Raw genomic sequence first — 17,869 nt, 5'->3', positions numbered from 1 at the left:
TTTTAAAAACCTAACATAAATGGTGCCGTGACTCGGATAAAGGCTTAAAGTCAGGATAGCTGGGATTTCTCTGTTTTTTTTCCCTCGTTTTTCTTTTTTTTTTTTGTTCTTCCCTTTTTGCTCTGAGGAATACCCGCAGTTCTGACGGCCTTTTGCGAACCCATCTGTCTGCGGTGGAATCAACGCATCGATACCATTGCTGCCTTCACATCCACGTCCACACTTCTCTACTCTGGTGAGTGAAACTACTCTACGGCTCTCTGTTACTCAGTCTCTGTCCAGACGTGGCGCTACGCCCGAGAGCTCCTACGGCCTTTAGCTGAAAGGCGGTCACCTCTGAAGCCGAGGACGCTTGGCTTTGGGGGCTTGGCCATTTCTCTCTAGAGGGCTCTGGGGGAAGTCGGGACGCCGCTTCTGCCTGGTCAGCTCTCCTTCACTCACCAGACTGACTCTACTCATTTAATGGGGTGCTACGAATCACGCCTGAGCCGTGAAACCCCTTTGAAATGTCTCCCGCGCTCCCTGGAAAGCCAGAGAGCCTCATTTTTATGCCATTCTCAGAAGTACACAGTTTTTGCTACTGCAATGGTAAATGGTCAGAAGTTTAATTTCAGGCTCTTTGCTCTCTCTCTGCCATTCATGGGCAACTTTCTACCCTTTTTTTCTACAACTTTTTGGCTTGTGCCTTGAAGAGTGCGACGCAGGCTGGGTCCCAGGGACCCCCCTCTAGGTTCCCTCTCAAAGGCTAGCCAATGTAGGCTTAATCTATTCAGGCTTTCTTTGCATTCTTCCAGAAATTCACCATCTTGAATTCGCCATCTTGGCCACGTGGTGGGTTAAGGGTTTGGCCCCATCTGACCCTTAACCTTCCACTAAGTTTACTACTCCATCTATTCTAAGGTGCCTTGCTAACAAGTTGCTCTTTTCACAGGCCCTGGTAACTGAGGCCCAACCATCTGATGTGCTTTGTTAGCAAAGATGTCTAAATGTTGTCAAAATTTTAGGTTTTAAGTTGTGCCTTTTTTAATTTGTGTTGTGTATTCTACTACTTGACTATGTGGTTCTAAAATACTGGGCATATCTGTGCTAAAATTCTCATCACATCTAATGAGTTTTGTCATTTCAAAATATTTGTTAACAATTCTTAATAAGAACCAGGTAAGCTCTACTTATTCTACTTGATCTCCTTGTTGCTTTAATTGGAAATAATAAAGGGCTTTTGTGGCAAAGATTACAGTTCAAAGCCAGCTCGGGCTAAAAAATCCCTAAGACTCCGTCTCCCAGCTAAACTCTGCAAGTGGTACTATAACTCAGTGTGGCAGAGTGCTAGCCTTGAGCAGAAGTGCTCAGGGACAGTGCCCAGGCCTTGAGTTCAAACCTCCTTGAATACTAGTGGTACTATAACTCAAAGTGGTTCAGTGCTAGCCTTGAGCGGAAGCGCTCAGGGACAGTGCCCAGGCCTTGAGTTCAAATCTTGAATACCAACTGGGACAAGCCATCCCTGCAACGAGCACCTAGACTCAGCCAGTCTAGGGAACAAGGGAACGTGGAAGGGAGTAAGAGGAGATGTCACATCAGCTACTTTGTGCCTGCCCTTTCAAAATTAACCTGAGCCGGGAGGTCAGTAGGAGTAAGAAGCCTACCCAGCCAATGTCTATACCTGTCTACCTATTAACTGAACAGGAATTTATATTCTTGCCTTTGTCACCTGACTTCTCTACCTAGTCGCCAGATGTCAGAAGTAACTAGGGACATTTCTACCAACATTTTCAGCCCCAAGTCCTTCCTCTTGCCATTTATTTGCTCTCTAGTATTTTTTTTTCCAGCCCCTCAATGCTCATGAGACTTCTCCAGATTTCATCCAAGGACTCACGCCACCAAGGGACAGCTGCTGTTCACTGCCTTCTCTGGGAGGAGACCAAATTCCAGCCTTTTATCCCTATTGTTGACGCCCCTTGTCAGCAGGAAGTAGCCAGAGAGAATCCTCGCCCTATTTCATGATTATTAAAAGGCTGGAATGTAAGGTCCGCTCCTGGATGGCGAGCAGACTCCACCCTCCTCGCAGCAAAGTCTCCACCCAGTACCTGCGTTACCTAGGCAACTGGGACACCTGGAAGAGGTCACATCTGCATCCGCTGAGGTCACATCTGAATTTGATGTGGCCACACCTTTCCCCACCCATACCCTACATAAGGGCTAGCCCAGGCCCAGACTCTCCCTCTTTTTTCTCTCTCTGTTCGTTTCTTGCTCTTGCTGCTCTTTTCTTGCTCTCTTGCTCTCTCTCTTTCCCAGCCACGTGGAGTGCCAACCTTGCCTGGTCCCAGCAGGTCTACCCCTTACCTGAATACCACGTGAGTGCTACTGTTCTTACCCCTCTCTCTGCTCTTTTCTCTCTCTTTCCTCTCTTCCCAGCTCTCTCTCATTCCCAGGCCTTTCCCAGCCACGTGGAGTGCCACCCTTGCCTGGTCCAAGCAGGTCTACTGAATAAACCTACCCCTTATCTGAATACCACGTGCGTGCTGGTGCAGTTCTTACTCGGCTACCTCTTTTTAAAAACCTAACAATATTAATAAAAACAAAACAATAGCTGTTGAGCTAATGCTACTGGTCCTGTGTGTGTGTGTGTGCTGGTACTCAGAGCCGAGGTGCTTAGTGTTTTTTTCCTCAAGGCTAATACTCTACCACATGAGCCACAACTCCACTTCTGTGCTAGTCTCTTTTTTTTTTTTTTCTTTTTTTCTTTTGTAAGTCGTGGGGCTTGAACTCTGGGCCTGGGCACTGTCCCTCAGCTCTTCAACTCAAGGCAAGAGCTCTACCATTTAAGCCACAGTGCCACTCCCAGTTCTGGTGGTTCATTGGAGATAAGAGTCTCATGGACTTTCCTGCCTTTGCTGGCTTTGAACCTAGATTCTCACATCTCAGCCTCCTGAGTTGCTAGGATTACAGGCGTGAGCCACCAGTGCCTAGCTTGTGCTAGTCTTTTATTGGCTTAAATTATCTTCATTCCTTAGCAGTTGAGGTCTCTTTGTGTTTGCCCAGGCTAATCCCAAACTCTTGGGCTCAAGAGATTTTCTTGCTTTGATGACCTCTCAGAGTAGCCGAGCCTATAGGCATTCTCCACAATACTCAATGTTAAATAAGTTTTTGTCTGTTTTTTTAAACCAATTCAGTACAGTTGAGATGTTTTGTGTTTGAGTTCTACTTTTCATATCACTTGCTCTGCATCCTTGGACAAATTACCTCCTCTCTCTGATCCTTACTTTTCTCATCAACAAAATGGGGGGACAGTGATTCAAATGTTTGTTTCACAGTTACATTTTATGACCTTATATTAATATACTTTACATTTTATGTATATTTTAATACTATATAGCATATTTATAAACTATTTAGTATATTTGTAGTATATATGTTATAGTATATACTATATAGTATATTTATATACTACATAGTATATTTGTAGTATATATGTTATAGTATATAGTATAGTTATATACTAGACAGTATATTTTAATACGATATATTTTATGACTTTATGTTAATATAAGTAAGGGAAATCAAAATAGAGGAAAATAATTCATGAATAGGAAACAAGAAATCACTGATCATAGGGCTGGGAAGGTGGCTCAGTGGTAGAGTGCTTGCATTGCATGCATGAGGCCCTGGGTTCGATTCCTCAGCACCACATAAGCAGAAAAAAAAGCTGGAAGTGGCACTGTAGCTCAAGTGGTAGAGTGCTAGCCTTGAGCTGAAGAGCTGACGGATAGTGCCCAGGCCCAGAGTTCTGGCCCCACGACCAACCAAAAAAAGAAAAAAAATACAAAAAAAGAAATCACTGATCATTATATGCTAGTTATCTTAAATTGCTTCACATACTCAGGTGTATACTCAACTATCTGAAGCTCACTGACTGTCACTTGGACCTGGTGCTAGCACTGTGCTCCTGGGAATTGTCACTCCTTCACAAATACTACCCCTGCTACCTTGGACTCTGCTATGCTACCTCCAGAGTCAAACAGAAGAGGCTAGTCTATATTCTCTTCCATTCCCTAGGGACACTCAAGTGAATGGAAAAATGAATCTGTGTTTTGTAGATCTTTATAGGGTGGTGGTTGAGTCCCAAATTAGAAGTCAGATCACCAGCTCTTGCTGTGACTGCGGACAAGCCACAGGCCTGAGTCAATAGGTAAAATAAGCCACTGAACTGGATTTCTCTCTATGAGCCCTGCTCCAATATTCCCCTGATCTACCCTCTTGCAAGATGCTCAAACTTGTCCCCCATCACCCCCCAAGTAGTCCCCACAAAAACACACAACCTCCAGCATCCCAAGAAAGTAGAACCCAAAAGTGAACATAGCAAATAGGGGCTTACCACTAAGAACCAGGGGCCAGAAGAGTCCCCTTCACCAGTCAAGTTCATAAATTACATCTCCCATGATCCTCTCTTGGAGTATCCTGTCCTTCACCCTAAATCCTTCCCCCTGCCTTTCACACACCTGAGGATCATTCATCCACTCTGCTCATTTGTTTAGTGATTTTCTCCACCACTAGATCACAGACTTCAAGTGAAGAGAAGTATCTGTTTACCATTGCCCTAGGCTGTACCTGGCACACAGTAGGTCCTTAGTATGCTGAATGAAGACAAGGAAAAGAAAACACAGGATTGTCACTTCCAGAAATTGAGTGGCTGGGGATAGCATAGGTGGAAGGAAAGAAGGAAGGCAATTAATTGTTGAGTAGTTGCCTGAAAACAGCTCTAATTCCAACCTGTTTCTATGTCCCTGACAAGACTTTTCCACAGTTTGAATCTCAGTCTCTCCAACTCTCAAAAGATGGATCTGGAAGAGAGGACCTCCACCTAACAAATCTTAGCATAGCCAAATATAATACAACTAGCATATCCAAAGCCAGGCAGTGTGAGTGTGTGTGTGTGTGTGTGTGTGTGTGTGTGTGTGTGTGTGTGTGTGTGTGTGTGTGTGTGTGTGTGTGTGTGTGTGTGTGTGTGTGTGTGTGTGTGTGTGTGTGTGTGTGTGTGTGTGTGTGTGTGTGTGTGTGTGTGTGTGGCATGCCCCTGTACTGGGGCTTGAACTCATGGCCTAGATGATATCCCCTTAGCTCATGTCCTTAATTTACAGAGTACAGGGGAGGGAGGCATGGGATCTCCCATGAAACTGCCTCTCTTTCCTTCTCCAGAGCTTCTGCTCCAGCCAACCTCTCAGTTTGCCAGTCCCAGCTCCAAACCCAAGCCCAGCCCAGCTCTGCCCCTGTATCATGCATGCAGCTGCTTCTGCTGCCCGGCTAGAGCTCAGACAGAGACGTCTGTGTCTTGCTTGTCTTGGTGCACATGGCACCAAGCACAGATCCTACACCCAGGACGTGGCAAGGCGGAGCCACCAAGGTACCACTGACAGGGCCTGCCAAAATCTGCTACAGAGGATGCCACTTCCAGGGGGGGCAGCAGAGTTTGTGGTAGAGAAGCTGGGTTACCATTCAAAGGCTGATGGAGGTGCAGCACCCTTAGCCTTTGGCCCTCAGCTCCGGCACAGTCCCAAGTCATCAGTGACAACCAGTCTCAATAGAAAACAAAGGGAGCCCAGTGCCAGTGGCTCACACCTGTAATCCTAGCTACTCAGGAGGCTGAGATCTGAGGATTATGGTTCAAAGTCAGCTGGAGCAGGAAAGTCCATGAGACTCCTATCTCCAATAAACCACCAGAAAACTGGAAGTGGTGCTGTGGCTCAAGTGGTAGAGTGCTCTTCTTGAGCTGAAGAACTGAGGGACAGAGCCCAGGCCCAGAGTTCAAGCCCCACAACCAACAACAACAACAAAAAAAGACTGAAGTATCCTCTCTGAGACCTGCAGTCACTAGCAACCCTATCCAGCTAACCAGCAGGCTAAGAATACCAACCATTTACTGGTCGCCATATACTGGTAATCCTAGCTACTCAGGAAGCTGAGATCTGAGGATCATAGCTCAAGGCCAGCCTGAGCACAAAAGTCTATGAGACTCTTGTCTCCAATGAACCACCAAAAAGCGGGAAGTGGAGCAGTGGCACAAGTGATAAAGCACTAGCCTTGAGCAAAAAAAAAAAAAAAAAGCTCAGGGACAGTGCCCTGAGTTCAAGCCTAAGAAAGAAGAGGGAGAAGAGGAAGGAGAAGGAGAAGGAGGTGGAAAGGAGAAGAAAGGAAGGAGAAAAAAAAGAGGAAGAGGGCTGGGAAGGTAGCTCAGCGGTAGAGTGCATGCCTTGCAAGCATGAGGCCCTGGGTTCGATTCCTCAGCACCACATAAACAGAAAAAGCCGGAAGTGGCGCTGTGACTCCAGTGGTAGAGCGCTAGCCTTGAGCTAAAGAGCTGAGGGACAGTGCCCAGGCCCAGAGTTAATGCCCATGACCAGCAAAAAAAAAAAAAAAGAAAAGAAAAAAAGAGGAAGAGGAAGGGGAGTGGAAGAGGAGGAGGAGGGGGAGACAGAGAAGGAGGAGTAAGAAGAAGATGATGACAACACCCCTGAATCTGACACCCCTACCATGTTCTATTCTCTCTTCAAATAAAGAAAAAACAAAGAATTAACTTCCAACCCAAGAGTTCTAGAAAAGGAGAACACCCCCTCTGTTAGCGTACTAGATACAAAGGACACCTCCAAAACTGCCTGGTTTCACACTTCTGGGTGCTTGGACAGGTGAGGCTGAGTGTGCTTTTGAGCACATTTCAGTAGACAAGTGCTGTACTCACAAGCAAGAGCAGGACTGGGTGCAAATGGACTAGTGTATGCGTGCAACTGGACTGGCCAGAACCTTGCCTTTGTCACTTGCTGCCTTAGCACCACAGAGCAACTTGCTGAAACTCAGAACCCATTTTCTCGTCTGGAAAGAAAAGTAAAGGTAATTCCGATTTCCTACATTGTGAATCAGTCATTGAGATGAACGTATAACCACTTTAAAAATGCCATGTATATGAGTTGTTGTTAGAAATGGAAGGCCAGAGGGCTGGGAAGGTGGTTCAGTGGTAGAGCACTTGCCTTGCATGCATGAGGCCCTGCATTCCATTCCTCAGCACCACATAAGCAGAAAAAGCCAGGAGTGGAGCTATGGCTCAAGTGGTAGAGCACTAGCCTTGAGCTGAAGAGCTGAGGGGCAGCACCCAGGCCCAGAGTTCAGGCCCACGACTGACGAAAGAAAGAAAGAAAAAGAAAGAAAGAAAGAAAGAAAGAAAGAAAGAAAGAAAGAAAGAAAGAAAGAAAGAAAGAAAGAAAGAAAGAAAGAAAGAAAGAAAGAAGAAAGAAAGAAGAAAGAAAGAAAGAAGAAAGAAAGAAAGAAAGAAAGAAGGAAAGAAGGAAGGAAGGAAGGAAGGAAGAAAGAAAGAAAGAAAGAAAGAAAGAAAGAAAGAAAGAAAGAAAGAAAGAAAGAAAGAAAGAAAGAAATGGAAGGCCAGAAAGGAACTTTGGAAACACCCTAATTTATTTCCTACAAAAAAAAAGTAACTTCTTCCAAGCTAGGTGCCAGTGGTGCACATCTGTAATCCTTAGCTACTCAGGAGGCTGAGATCTGATTATCACAATTTGAAGTCAGCCCAGGCAGAAAAGTCAGGGAGGCTCTTTTTTTTGGTCAGTCATGGGGCTTTAAATTCAGGCTTGGACTCTGTCCCTGAGCCTCTTTGTGCTCAAGCCTAGTGCTCTACCACATTGAGCCACAGCACCACTTCCAGTTTTCTGGTCATTAACTGGAGATAAGAGTCTCACAGACTTTCCTGCCCAGGACCACGATCCTCCCATCTCAGCCTCCTGAATAGCTAGGATTACAAGCATGAGCCACTGGCACCTGGCCAGGGAGAATTTTATCTCCTATGAATCACTAAAAAGCTAGAAACTGTAGTGTGGCTCAAGAGATAGAGTGCTAGCCTTGAGCAAAATAGCTAAGGGACAGTGCCCAGGCCTTGAGTTCAAACCCAGTACCAACACACACACACACACACACACACACACACACACACACACACACACACACACACACACACACACACACACACACACTACTAGATCTCAGAATTTAGCTTAGTTTTGCTTTGTGGGGTAAAGAAACCTGACAAAGTACCAAGAAACTCAGATCCTAGGAAACTTCACGACTAGGTTCCCATGGCTGTTACTCAATGCAAATCCATTTTCAGAAAGATGACTTCATCTCCCATTCAGGCTCCGAGTTTAAAACAGAAAATCCTGGGAGCCAAGGAGAATCCCAGGGAGGGACTCAGAAGAAAAAACCAACAGGTCAGGTCTCTGTCCAAAGCCGAGAGAGGTCTTGGTGAAGAAAAAAGTAAGATAAAAAATAAGACCAAGCATTGGTGGCTCATACCTATAATCCTAACTACTCAGGAGGCTCTGATCTGAGGATCAAAGTTCAAAACCAGGCCTGGGACATAAGTCTGTGAGACTCTTATCTCCAATGAACCAACAGCACACTGGAAGTGGTGCTGTGGCTCAAAGTGGTAGAGTACTAGCTTGAGCTGAAGAGCTCAGGGACAGTACCCAGGCCCCAAGTTCAAGTCCCACAGCCGAAAGGAGGAGGAGGAGGAGGAGGAGGAGGAGGAGGAGGAGAAGGAAAAAGAAAGAAGAAGAAGAATGCAGCTGGCAATAAAAACAAACACAGACTTCAGTAATTCTAACCCTCTGTTGGTCCATCTCTCATTCCAGAGAGATTGTAGTTTGCAGAGTCACAAGTGTGAATAAACCATGAGCTTATTTTTTAAAGCGTCCCACTAAACTTATTAAGACAAGCCCATGCTTTACAACACCGATTGACCAATGGAAGTCCAACTGGTCCCCATCTCCCATCCCCTCATCTCTTCATTCTTTGCCATTCTTACCTTCCCAGCTCCTCTCCGATTTCGTAAAAGTCTTCCACTCTCTGCTGTTTGAACGGCTCCATGTTTGGGCTCCTCATTGAGGCCTGGACCATACAACCTTAAAATAGAAGGGGAAAAAAATACTTGAGGTGAGGGCAGCCATGCAACTAGTACCAGCCCAAGAGTTTGAGACTGGTATAGCATATTGCCCACCAGGGAGCAAAGAATTGAACAGTAATCCATAGCCCTGGTCTTTACAAGACCCTGCTCAAGCTTTGCTTCACTTGTAGCTGAGTTCTTTTTTTTTTTTTTTTTTTTTTTGGGTCCGGTCGTGGGGCCTGAACTCTGGGCCTGGGCGCTGTCCCTCAGCTCTTCAGCTCAAGGCTAGCGCTCTAACACTTGAGCTACAGCGCCACTTCTGGCTTTTTTCTTTTTGCTTATGTGGTGCTGAGGAATCGAACCCAGGGCCTCATGCATGCAAGGCAAGCACTCTACCACTGAGTCACCTTCCAGCCCCTACAGCTGAGTTCTTGAGTCATCCTCATTCTAATTTGTTCAGGAGACAGAAATTGAGCCCCTTTCATGTCTTCAGATCTGTCTGCGGAGGTCTCAAGAAACAGAGCCTTGGTGAACTTTAACTATTTGTTTAATTAAGTCCAGATCTTGTAAGAAGCAGCTGTGTCATTGCAATGGAAAACACAAGTGCCAGATGCCGGTGGCTCACACCTGTCATCCTAGCTACTCAGGAGTCTGAGACCTGAGGATCACTGTTCAAAGCCAGCCTAGGAAGACAAATATGTAAGACTCTTATCTCCAATCAACCACCACCAAAAAAAAAAAAAAAAAAAAAAAGCCAGAAGTAGAGCTTTGGTTCAGTCTTGAGCCCCGAGTTCAAACCCCAATAACAAGCAGTATCCTAGTTTGGAAGTCAAAGTTCCAAGTTCAAGTCCAAGTTTGCTTGCGTCAATTAGCTGTTAGTGACTTGACTTGCTCATCTGTGAAAGGGGACTAAGGCTAGGGGGGGAAATCAATACCTAATCATGAAATTGTTTTGGAAAAGATGAAAAGGCCATGGAAAGGCAAGGAATTACCATGACCTCAGCTCCTGTAGGGGTGTGTCACTGTATGCAGAGTTTCAACAGATTAGTAATTGTTCTCAATCATTACCCCAAGGGGAACATGGGCGGAGAGGGTATGACCAATTTCAACAGACACCAGGAGTCCAGAGCCTCAGGTGCTGCTTCCAGCTTTGCCCACAACTAGCTGGGTGACCTCATTGCTGCTCAACGCTGCCTTGGTTTCCTCATCTAGCAATCAGGGCTAACTCTTGTCTGCCCAGAATGGAACCTAGGACAGTTCTGAGCACAAAGAACCTTCATTCTTTTACCACAGGAGACTCGGATCCCCTCAATTAATCCTAGGGCAGCAACAAGCCACCCTGGACAGCACCCCAGGGAAAGACCCAAGGGTACAAGTCTGCCAATCACAAAGACAAAACCAAGCTGCCAATGCCAATATCTCCCAAAAGTCATTAATTGGCAAATTCTCTAGAGCTCATTTGGGCCAGCATAGACAGCTTTTTCTCTGCCTGCCAATCAAATGCCAACTGTACCCAGGTGCCGTGAACCTCCAAAAAACTGTTTCCACCAACCTGGATGAAGGGGCAAGTACAATATCAAGTGGCTAGAGCTGGTGTAACTCTCAGCATGTACACATCTCTCTCCTCCATCATTGCCTTCTGCAAACCAGAGCTCCATTAACCAAGGCTACCTCTTCCCTCCCTTCCCAGAAGACTCTTGGGCAGAACTGGCCTGGCTCCAGGTCTCCCTTGAGGTCATCTGTCTATTGGCATCCGAGATCCATCAAGCATGCATCTTCCTCCCTGCTTGGGCTCTATTCTGTGTACGTGTGTGTATGTGCATGCGTGCACGTGCACACGTGTGTGCCAGTCCTAGGACTTGAACTCAGGACCTGGGCACTGTACTTTAATTTTTGTTTTTTGTTTTTTTTTCTCAAGTACTCAACCACTTAAGCCACAGCTCCACTTCTGGCTTTTGCTAGTTAACTGGAGATAAGAGTCTCACAGACTTTCCTGACTGGGCTGGTTTTAAACCACAATCCCCAGATCTCAGCCTCCCGAGTAGATAGGATTACAGACATGAACCACAGGTGCCCAGCCTGGAAATGTTTCTTAATATGGGTATATAATATAGGACTCCTGGGGCTGGGAAGATGGCTCAGTGGTAGAGCGCTTGTCTTGCATGCCTCTGAGGCCCTGGGTTCGATTCCTCAGCACCACATAAGCAAAAAGAAAAAAGATGGAAGTGGCACTGTGGCTCAAGTGGTAGAGCGCTAGCCTTGAGCTGAAGAGCTGAGGGACAGCGCCCAGGCCCAGAGTTCAAGCCCCACGACCGGATCCAAAATAATAATAATAATAATAATAATAATATAGGACTCCTGCCTACAGCTCAAATACCAGGAGTACACAAAAAGGGACTGCACAGATACAATGTAGAGGCTTTCAGACTCTGCTTCAGAAGCCAATAGGGTAAGAGGAAGTAGGGAAAAGCTCCAATCCAACCATGCTATGGGCTGGGTTTTTGGGTAACGAACATTTGAAACCAGCACTCTCTGCTCTAACCCACTTATTGGACAAAAGGAGGAAACTGAGGTCCAGACAGGAGAAGGTTCTGGCCTTTAGTCACCCTCGGTGGCAAGGCCATCCTAAAGGTGGTCACAGGTCACTCTGCAAAATTAACTCTTTGAGCTCCTCTCAGCTCAGTGCATGGGAGAGAAATGAGGAAAGCAGGCAGTGGTTTAGGACGGACACACACACACACACACACACACACACACACACACACACACACACACCCCATGAGGAAGTATCATACACAGGCTGCTTAAACTAACATGCAAAAAACAAAACAAAAAACATCTCCATCTTTGTGGTAAAGATCCAGCCCTCTGGGTGACCCACATGTTCACCCCCATATCTAACAAACAGGAAGGCATCAAGTGTCACCTCAGGTCTCATTCCTGCCAGTAGAAAACTGGCTGCAGGACAGTAGATGTCTATCCAAAACACACACCCCTGCCCCCCTGCCCAAGCCTCCCAAGAAACGCTGAATTGTCAGTGGGACCATTTTAAGTGCTAAAAATGCATCCAGGGCTCTGAGCTCAGTAGCTCATGACTATAATCCGAGCTACACAGAAGGCTGAGATCTGAGTGAGGACTGAAGTTCAAAGCCAGTCTAGGGAGGATTCTTTATTTTTTCAGTGGGCTGTGGGGCTTGAACTCAGCCTGAGTGCTGTCCCTGAGCTCTTCAGCTCAACACTAGAACTCTACTACTTGAGTTACAGAGCCACTTCTGGTTTTCTGGTGGTTAATTGGAGATAAGAGTCTCACAGGGCTGGGAGGGTGGCTCATTGGTAGAGTGCTTGCCTCACATGCATGAGGCCCGGGGTTCGATTCTCAGCACCACATAAACAGAAAATGCCAGAAGTAGTGCTGTGGCTCAAGTGCCTTGAACTGAAGAGCTGGGCACCCAGGCCCAGAGTTCAAGCCCCATGACTGACCAAAAAAAAAAAAAAAAAAGTCTCACAGACTTTCCTGCCTGGGCTGGTTTTGAACCATGATCCTCAGCCTCCTGAGTAGCTAGGGTTATAGGCATGAACCACGGCTACCCAGCCAGGGAGGATTCTTATCTCTAATTAACTACCAAAAAGCTGAAAGTGGAGCTGTGGCTCAAGTAGTGGAGTATGCCCAGGTCCTGAGTTCAAGCCCCAATACCAACACACACACACACACACACACACACACAAATCTGGGGAAAGGAGTGGTTGGAAAATCTAGCTTTAACTAAAACAGCTAAAATGCCATCTCTCCCCCACCCCCTCCTCTCTGTCAACAGGACTCCCCTAGAAACATCTATACAGCTATAACTGGGCAGGCAGAGCAGCAGCCCCTAGGAGGCCTCCCCTGGGTTTCAGAGTACAGGCACTGGGAGGGGGGGTCCCCTCCACCAGCCTGAGGCAGCTACCACCCCAATGCACTCTTTCTCAACATACCCCTAATATCACTACCTACTCATCTCCGCTTAGCAGAGTTAGGGTGAGGGTTAGCTGGATCTTTGCAAGCTATGAGAATGCACAATGCCCAGCCCAGGGACCAGGTCAACTGTTCGCAATGCCCTTACACAAAGCCCTTCACCCCAGCTTGCCACAGACCAGCCAGCTGCCCCCAGCGCACCCGAGTTCTGCCCCAATGGAGACCCCTTAAGTGGAGATCTACCCACCCATCCCTTCGTCCTCTATCTAAGAGGCTTAACTGGGCCACTGCACATGTACCCCAAACCCCTGGTGGGGGGGGGGTGGAGATCAAGAGGTGTAAGTAGCCAGGTGGCTCAAGCCTGTAATCCTACCTACTTAGGAGGCTGAGATCTGAGGCTTGAGGGTTCAAAGCCAGCAAAAAAAAGGCCAAAAGTGGAGGTGTGGTTCAAATGGTAGAGTGCCAGCCTTGAGCAAAGGAAGAAGCTGAGGCAGCATCCAAGCCAGGAGACACACACACACACACACACACACACACACACACACACACACACAGAGTTGTGAGAGGCAGGGACAATGAGACATGGTCTCTGTCCCCTGCCCACTGGCTCCAGGCCTCTGGTCCCCATCTCCTCCCTGCTCACCAGGCCTCTCTGCCCAGCCGAGCCCAGGCTAGCCACCCTCTCCCCATCCAAGGTTGCTGCAGAGCTGGGCCTCCCCAGACAACAGCAGGCTGGGGGCCCCCTAAAGCCCCGCCATAATAAACTCCTCTGCCCCCTGTCCCGCCCCGTCGAGCCCCGCAGAGAGCTGCGCTTGTTACTCACGGCGGGAGGGCGGCGCGGGACACCGAGGAGGGGGTGCGGGGGGGGGGTAAACCAGGGCGCGGTGGGCACTGGGGTGCGGCCGGGGTCGGGGTGCCCCAGGGGTGCTGGGCGCTCGCTCCGCCGCTGCCTCCGCTTCCTGCGCTTCTTCGGATCGGACCAGTCCGGCCGCCGGGGAGCCGAGGGGGGCGGAGCGGCCGGGCCCCGTCCCAGGCCCCGGGTTGGAGGCGAGTCCGGCCCGCCCGGCTTGGGGTTCTGGGGCGCCCCCTGCTGGAAACCCCCTGCGTATGGCTCACAGGGTGGGGTGGAGCAGGGGGAGGTGGATGGGGTCTGACAGAGGCCGGGCACCCCCAGGGCTCCAGGCTTCCCTTGGTCAGATTATCTCCCCCCCCCCCCACCTCACGGATGGGTCTGGAAAGTTCCCCCAGGGCAGGGACTGCAGTGGACACACACCTGCCATACCCCAGAAAGGCCCAGGCCTCATCTGTCCTGGCACCGTTGTAGTGAGCACTGTCCCCCAAATCATCATCAACTCTTCCCAGGCTCCAAGGTTCACTCCTGTAATCCTAGCTACTCAAGAGGGCTGAGATCTGAGGATCGCGGTTCAAAGCTAGCCCCGGGGAGCAAGTCCATGAGATTCTTAATGTCGAATGAACCAACTAAAAGGCAGAAATGGAGCTGTGGTTCAATAGCTCAACCTCCCTTTTTCTGGGGAGTGGAGGGCAGGGGAGGACCACGGCTTGAACTCGGGACCGGGATGGTGTCCTTTAGCTTTTTACACCCAAGGCTGGTGCTCTGCCACTTGGGCCACACCTCCACTTTCAGCTCTTTGGTGGTTCATTGGAAGCAATCATCTCATTGGGGTTTCCTGCCAGGGCTGGCTTTGCACCTCAATCCTCAGATCTCAGCCTCCTGAGTAACTAGGATTACAACAGTGAGCCACCAGCTTTGAAGCTTCCTTTCTTCCTTCTGCCAAAAGATCCCAGAGGGACGAAAAGGAATAGTAGTGGGGGAGCAAATGGGGAGAAGGAAGTGGAAATAGAATTTAGGCCAAGTTTAGTGGACATGCTTCAAGACAAGAATATTTCACTTAGGGGCTGGAAGGTGGCTCAGTGGTAGAGTGCTTGCCTTGCATGCATGAGGCCCTGGGTTCGATTCCTCAGCACCACATAAGCAAAAACAAAAAAGCTGGAAATGGTGCTGTGGCTCAAGTGGTAGAGTGTTAGCCTTGAGCTAAAGAGCTGAGGGACAGCGCCCAGGCCCAGAGTTCAGGCCCCACAACCAGCCCCCCCCAAAAAAAATATTTCACTTAGGGGAAGAAATAGAAAGACTACTTGCTAGGGCATTCATCCCTAAATTTCAGAGAGGAGAGTTAACAATCTGGCTCATCCCTGTTGATATCAGCAACCCAATTATTTATAACAAGCCATCCCAGCCTTGATTGTTCAAAACACAATTTTCATGACCCCATCGTGTGATTCATTTCTGCTTCACACTGTCCCGGTCTTCAACAAGAAAGGCTTATGGGCTGACACTGGCTTAGAGGGCTGAAAGGAGGAATTATCTTGAGATAGCATATTCAAAACTGGGCTGAGCATCTACAAGCTGCTTCTCCAGAGCACTCTACCACTTTTAGCTACAGTTCCACTTCCAGTTTTCTGCTGGTTAATTGGAGATCAGAGTCTTATGAACATTCCTGCCTGGGGCTGGCTTTGAATCATGACCCTCAAATCTCAACCTCCTGAGTAGCTAGGATTACGGGTTATAGGCATGAGTCCTGGGACTAGAACTGGAGTCCTGGAACTAGAACTCAAGGTCTGGACGCTGACCCCGGGCTTTTTTTTGCTTGAGGATAGAGTTCTATCACTTTGAGCCATAGCTCCATTTCCAGCTTTTTGGAGATTAGAACCTCATGGACTTTCCTGCCCAGGGTTGGCTTTGAACTGCTGTCCTCAGATCCCACCCTCTTCAATAGCTAGGGTTACTGGCAGTGTGAGTCATAGGTGCCCATCTCAAGGGGTTATTTTTCAGATGAGAAAATTGAGGCTCAGAGAATGTACAAGGTCTTACCTCCCATGGAAACTTCCTGGATGTACTCCAAGAGTTAAATGCCTCTCTCCTCTGAACCCCACCACTTCTGGTTTGATCCTTTCTTTTTTTTAAAATTTTTTCTGGGGGAGGTCTAGTCATGGGGGTCTGAACTCTGGGCCTGGGTGCTGTCCCTCAGCTCCAGCTCAAGGCTAACGCTCTACCACTTGAGCCACAGTGCCACTTACGGCTTTTTTCTGCTTATGTGGTGCTATGGAATCGAACCCAGGGCCTCATGCATGAGAGGCAAGCACTCTACCACTGAGCCACCTTCCCAGCCCCTGATCCTTTCTTTTTTTTTTTTTTGGGGGTCCGGTTGTGGGGCCTGAACTCTGGGCCTGGGCGCTGTCCCTCAGCTTTTCAGCTCAAGGCTAGCACTCTACCATTTGAGCCACAGTGCCACTTCTGGCTTTTTTCTTTTTGCTTATGTGGTGCTGAGGAATCGAACCCAGGGCCTTGAGCATGCAAGGCAAGCGCTCTACCACTGAGCCACCTTCCCAGCCCCCCCTGATCCTTTCTTATCATTCCCTTTCCACTAATTTAGTTATGATCAGTGTCCACTCTTGGTTTTTTTTTTTTGTACTGGTACTGGGGCTTGAACTCAGGGCCTTGGTGCTGTCCCTGCACTTTTTTCTTTTCTTTTCTCTTCTTTTCTTTTTTGATCAAGGCTGGCACTACTTGAACAACGCTCCACTTCCAGCTTTTTAGTGGTTAAATTTGCAATAAGAGTACCACAGACTTTTCCACCTGGGCTGGCCTTGAATCTCAATCCTCAGATCTCAGCCTCCTAAGTAACTAAGAATTATAGGAGTGCACCATCAGCACCCAGCAGCATCTACTTTTCTTATCTTCAAATTCCACACAATGTCCATTCTGAACTCATAGAATACCTGGTATCTCTAGCCCAATAAAAAGTTGTAAACTAAACTGGGTGCCAGTGGCTCACACCTGTAATCCTAGCTACTCAGGAGGCTGAGATCTGAGGATCACAGCTCAAAGCCAGCCTGGGCTTTGAGATCCTTATCTCCCAGTTAACCACCAGAAAACCAGAAGTGGCACTGTGGCTCAAGTGGCAGAGCACTAGCCTTGAGCTGAAGAGCTGAGGGACAGTGCCCAGACCTAGAGTTCACAACCAGTACACACAGACAGACAGACAGACAGACAGACAGACAGACAAACACACACACACACACACACACACACACACACACACACACACACACATAAAAGAAGGGATCATAAAAGAAGGGATCATCTCTTGTTTTCTATTGTCTGGTCCTAATACTCAAGGGGATTGAGATTGAAAGATGACATGATCCTAAGAATTCAAAACCAGTCTAGTTGACACAGCAAGAGCATATCATTTAAAAAATAGACTTCAGGAGGGTACCTGTAATCCTAGCTACTTAGGAAGCTGAGATCTAAAGATCATGGTTTGAAGCCAGCCTGGGAGAAGTCCATGAGACTCTTATCTCCAATTAACCAGCAAAACGTTCAAAGTGGAGGTATGGTAGAGTGCTAGCCTTGAGTGAAGGAGCTGAAGGAAACAAGCCTACTGGTGAAGAAGTAATTGGCAGGCAGTGGCAGTGGGGATATGCTAAAAGCACATTTTAGTCCTAGGACTTGAACTCAGGGCCTGGGCTCTGTCCCAGAGCATTTTTGGATTTTGTTTTTTTGTTGTTGTTTTTTTTCTCCTCAAGGATAGTACTCTACCATTTGAGCCACAGATCCACTTCAGGCTTTTTGGTGGTTCATTAGAGATAAGAATCTCACGGACTTCCCTGCCTTGGCTGGCTTTGAACCGCGATCCTCAGATCTCAGCCTCCTGAGTAGCTAGGATTATAGGTGTGAGCTACCAGCTCCCGGCTCCTGAGTAGTTTCTTGGTGTCAGATAAAGTCTGGAATGCAGGCTTCTGGACAAGGGACCCAGTGCTGACACTTTTCTTAGGAACTAAGCTGGTCAGGTGATTCCTCTACCTGACCACTCTTGGGGAGAAAGCAGAGGTGAACCTCCTCCCAAAGGTGACCTGGTGGCCTCACTTCTCAGCCCAGCCCACTGTATTCTCCACACCCA

General features: G+C 47.9%; 1 protein-coding gene across 2 annotated transcripts in view; it reads right to left on the bottom strand.

Moving 5' to 3' along the window:
* LOC138808925 (death-associated protein kinase 2) overlaps positions 1-13,883 on the bottom strand; it is a 113,979-nt gene extending 100,096 nt beyond the window's left edge. For both annotated transcript variants that reach the window (XM_069995203.1, XM_069995204.1), the window contains exons 1-2: positions 13,711-13,883; positions 8,858-8,954 (exon numbers count right to left, since the gene is read on the bottom strand). In XM_069995203.1, coding sequence (XP_069851304.1) covers positions 8,858-8,949 — 92 coding nt within the window. In that variant the 5' untranslated portion in view covers positions 8,950-8,954; positions 13,711-13,883. The remainder of the gene's footprint in view (positions 1-8,857; positions 8,955-13,710) is intronic.
* Between the last annotated feature and the right edge of the window lie 3,986 nt (positions 13,884-17,869).

The sequence above is a fragment of the Dipodomys merriami genome, unplaced genomic scaffold (assembly GCF_024711535.1).
Source record: "Dipodomys merriami isolate MVZ:Mamm:240054 unplaced genomic scaffold, mDipMer1.0.p SCAF_48, whole genome shotgun sequence".
In the NCBI taxonomy this organism is placed as follows: domain Eukaryota; kingdom Metazoa; phylum Chordata; class Mammalia; order Rodentia; family Heteromyidae; genus Dipodomys; species Dipodomys merriami.
This window is presented reverse-complemented; position numbering and strand designations above follow the sequence as displayed.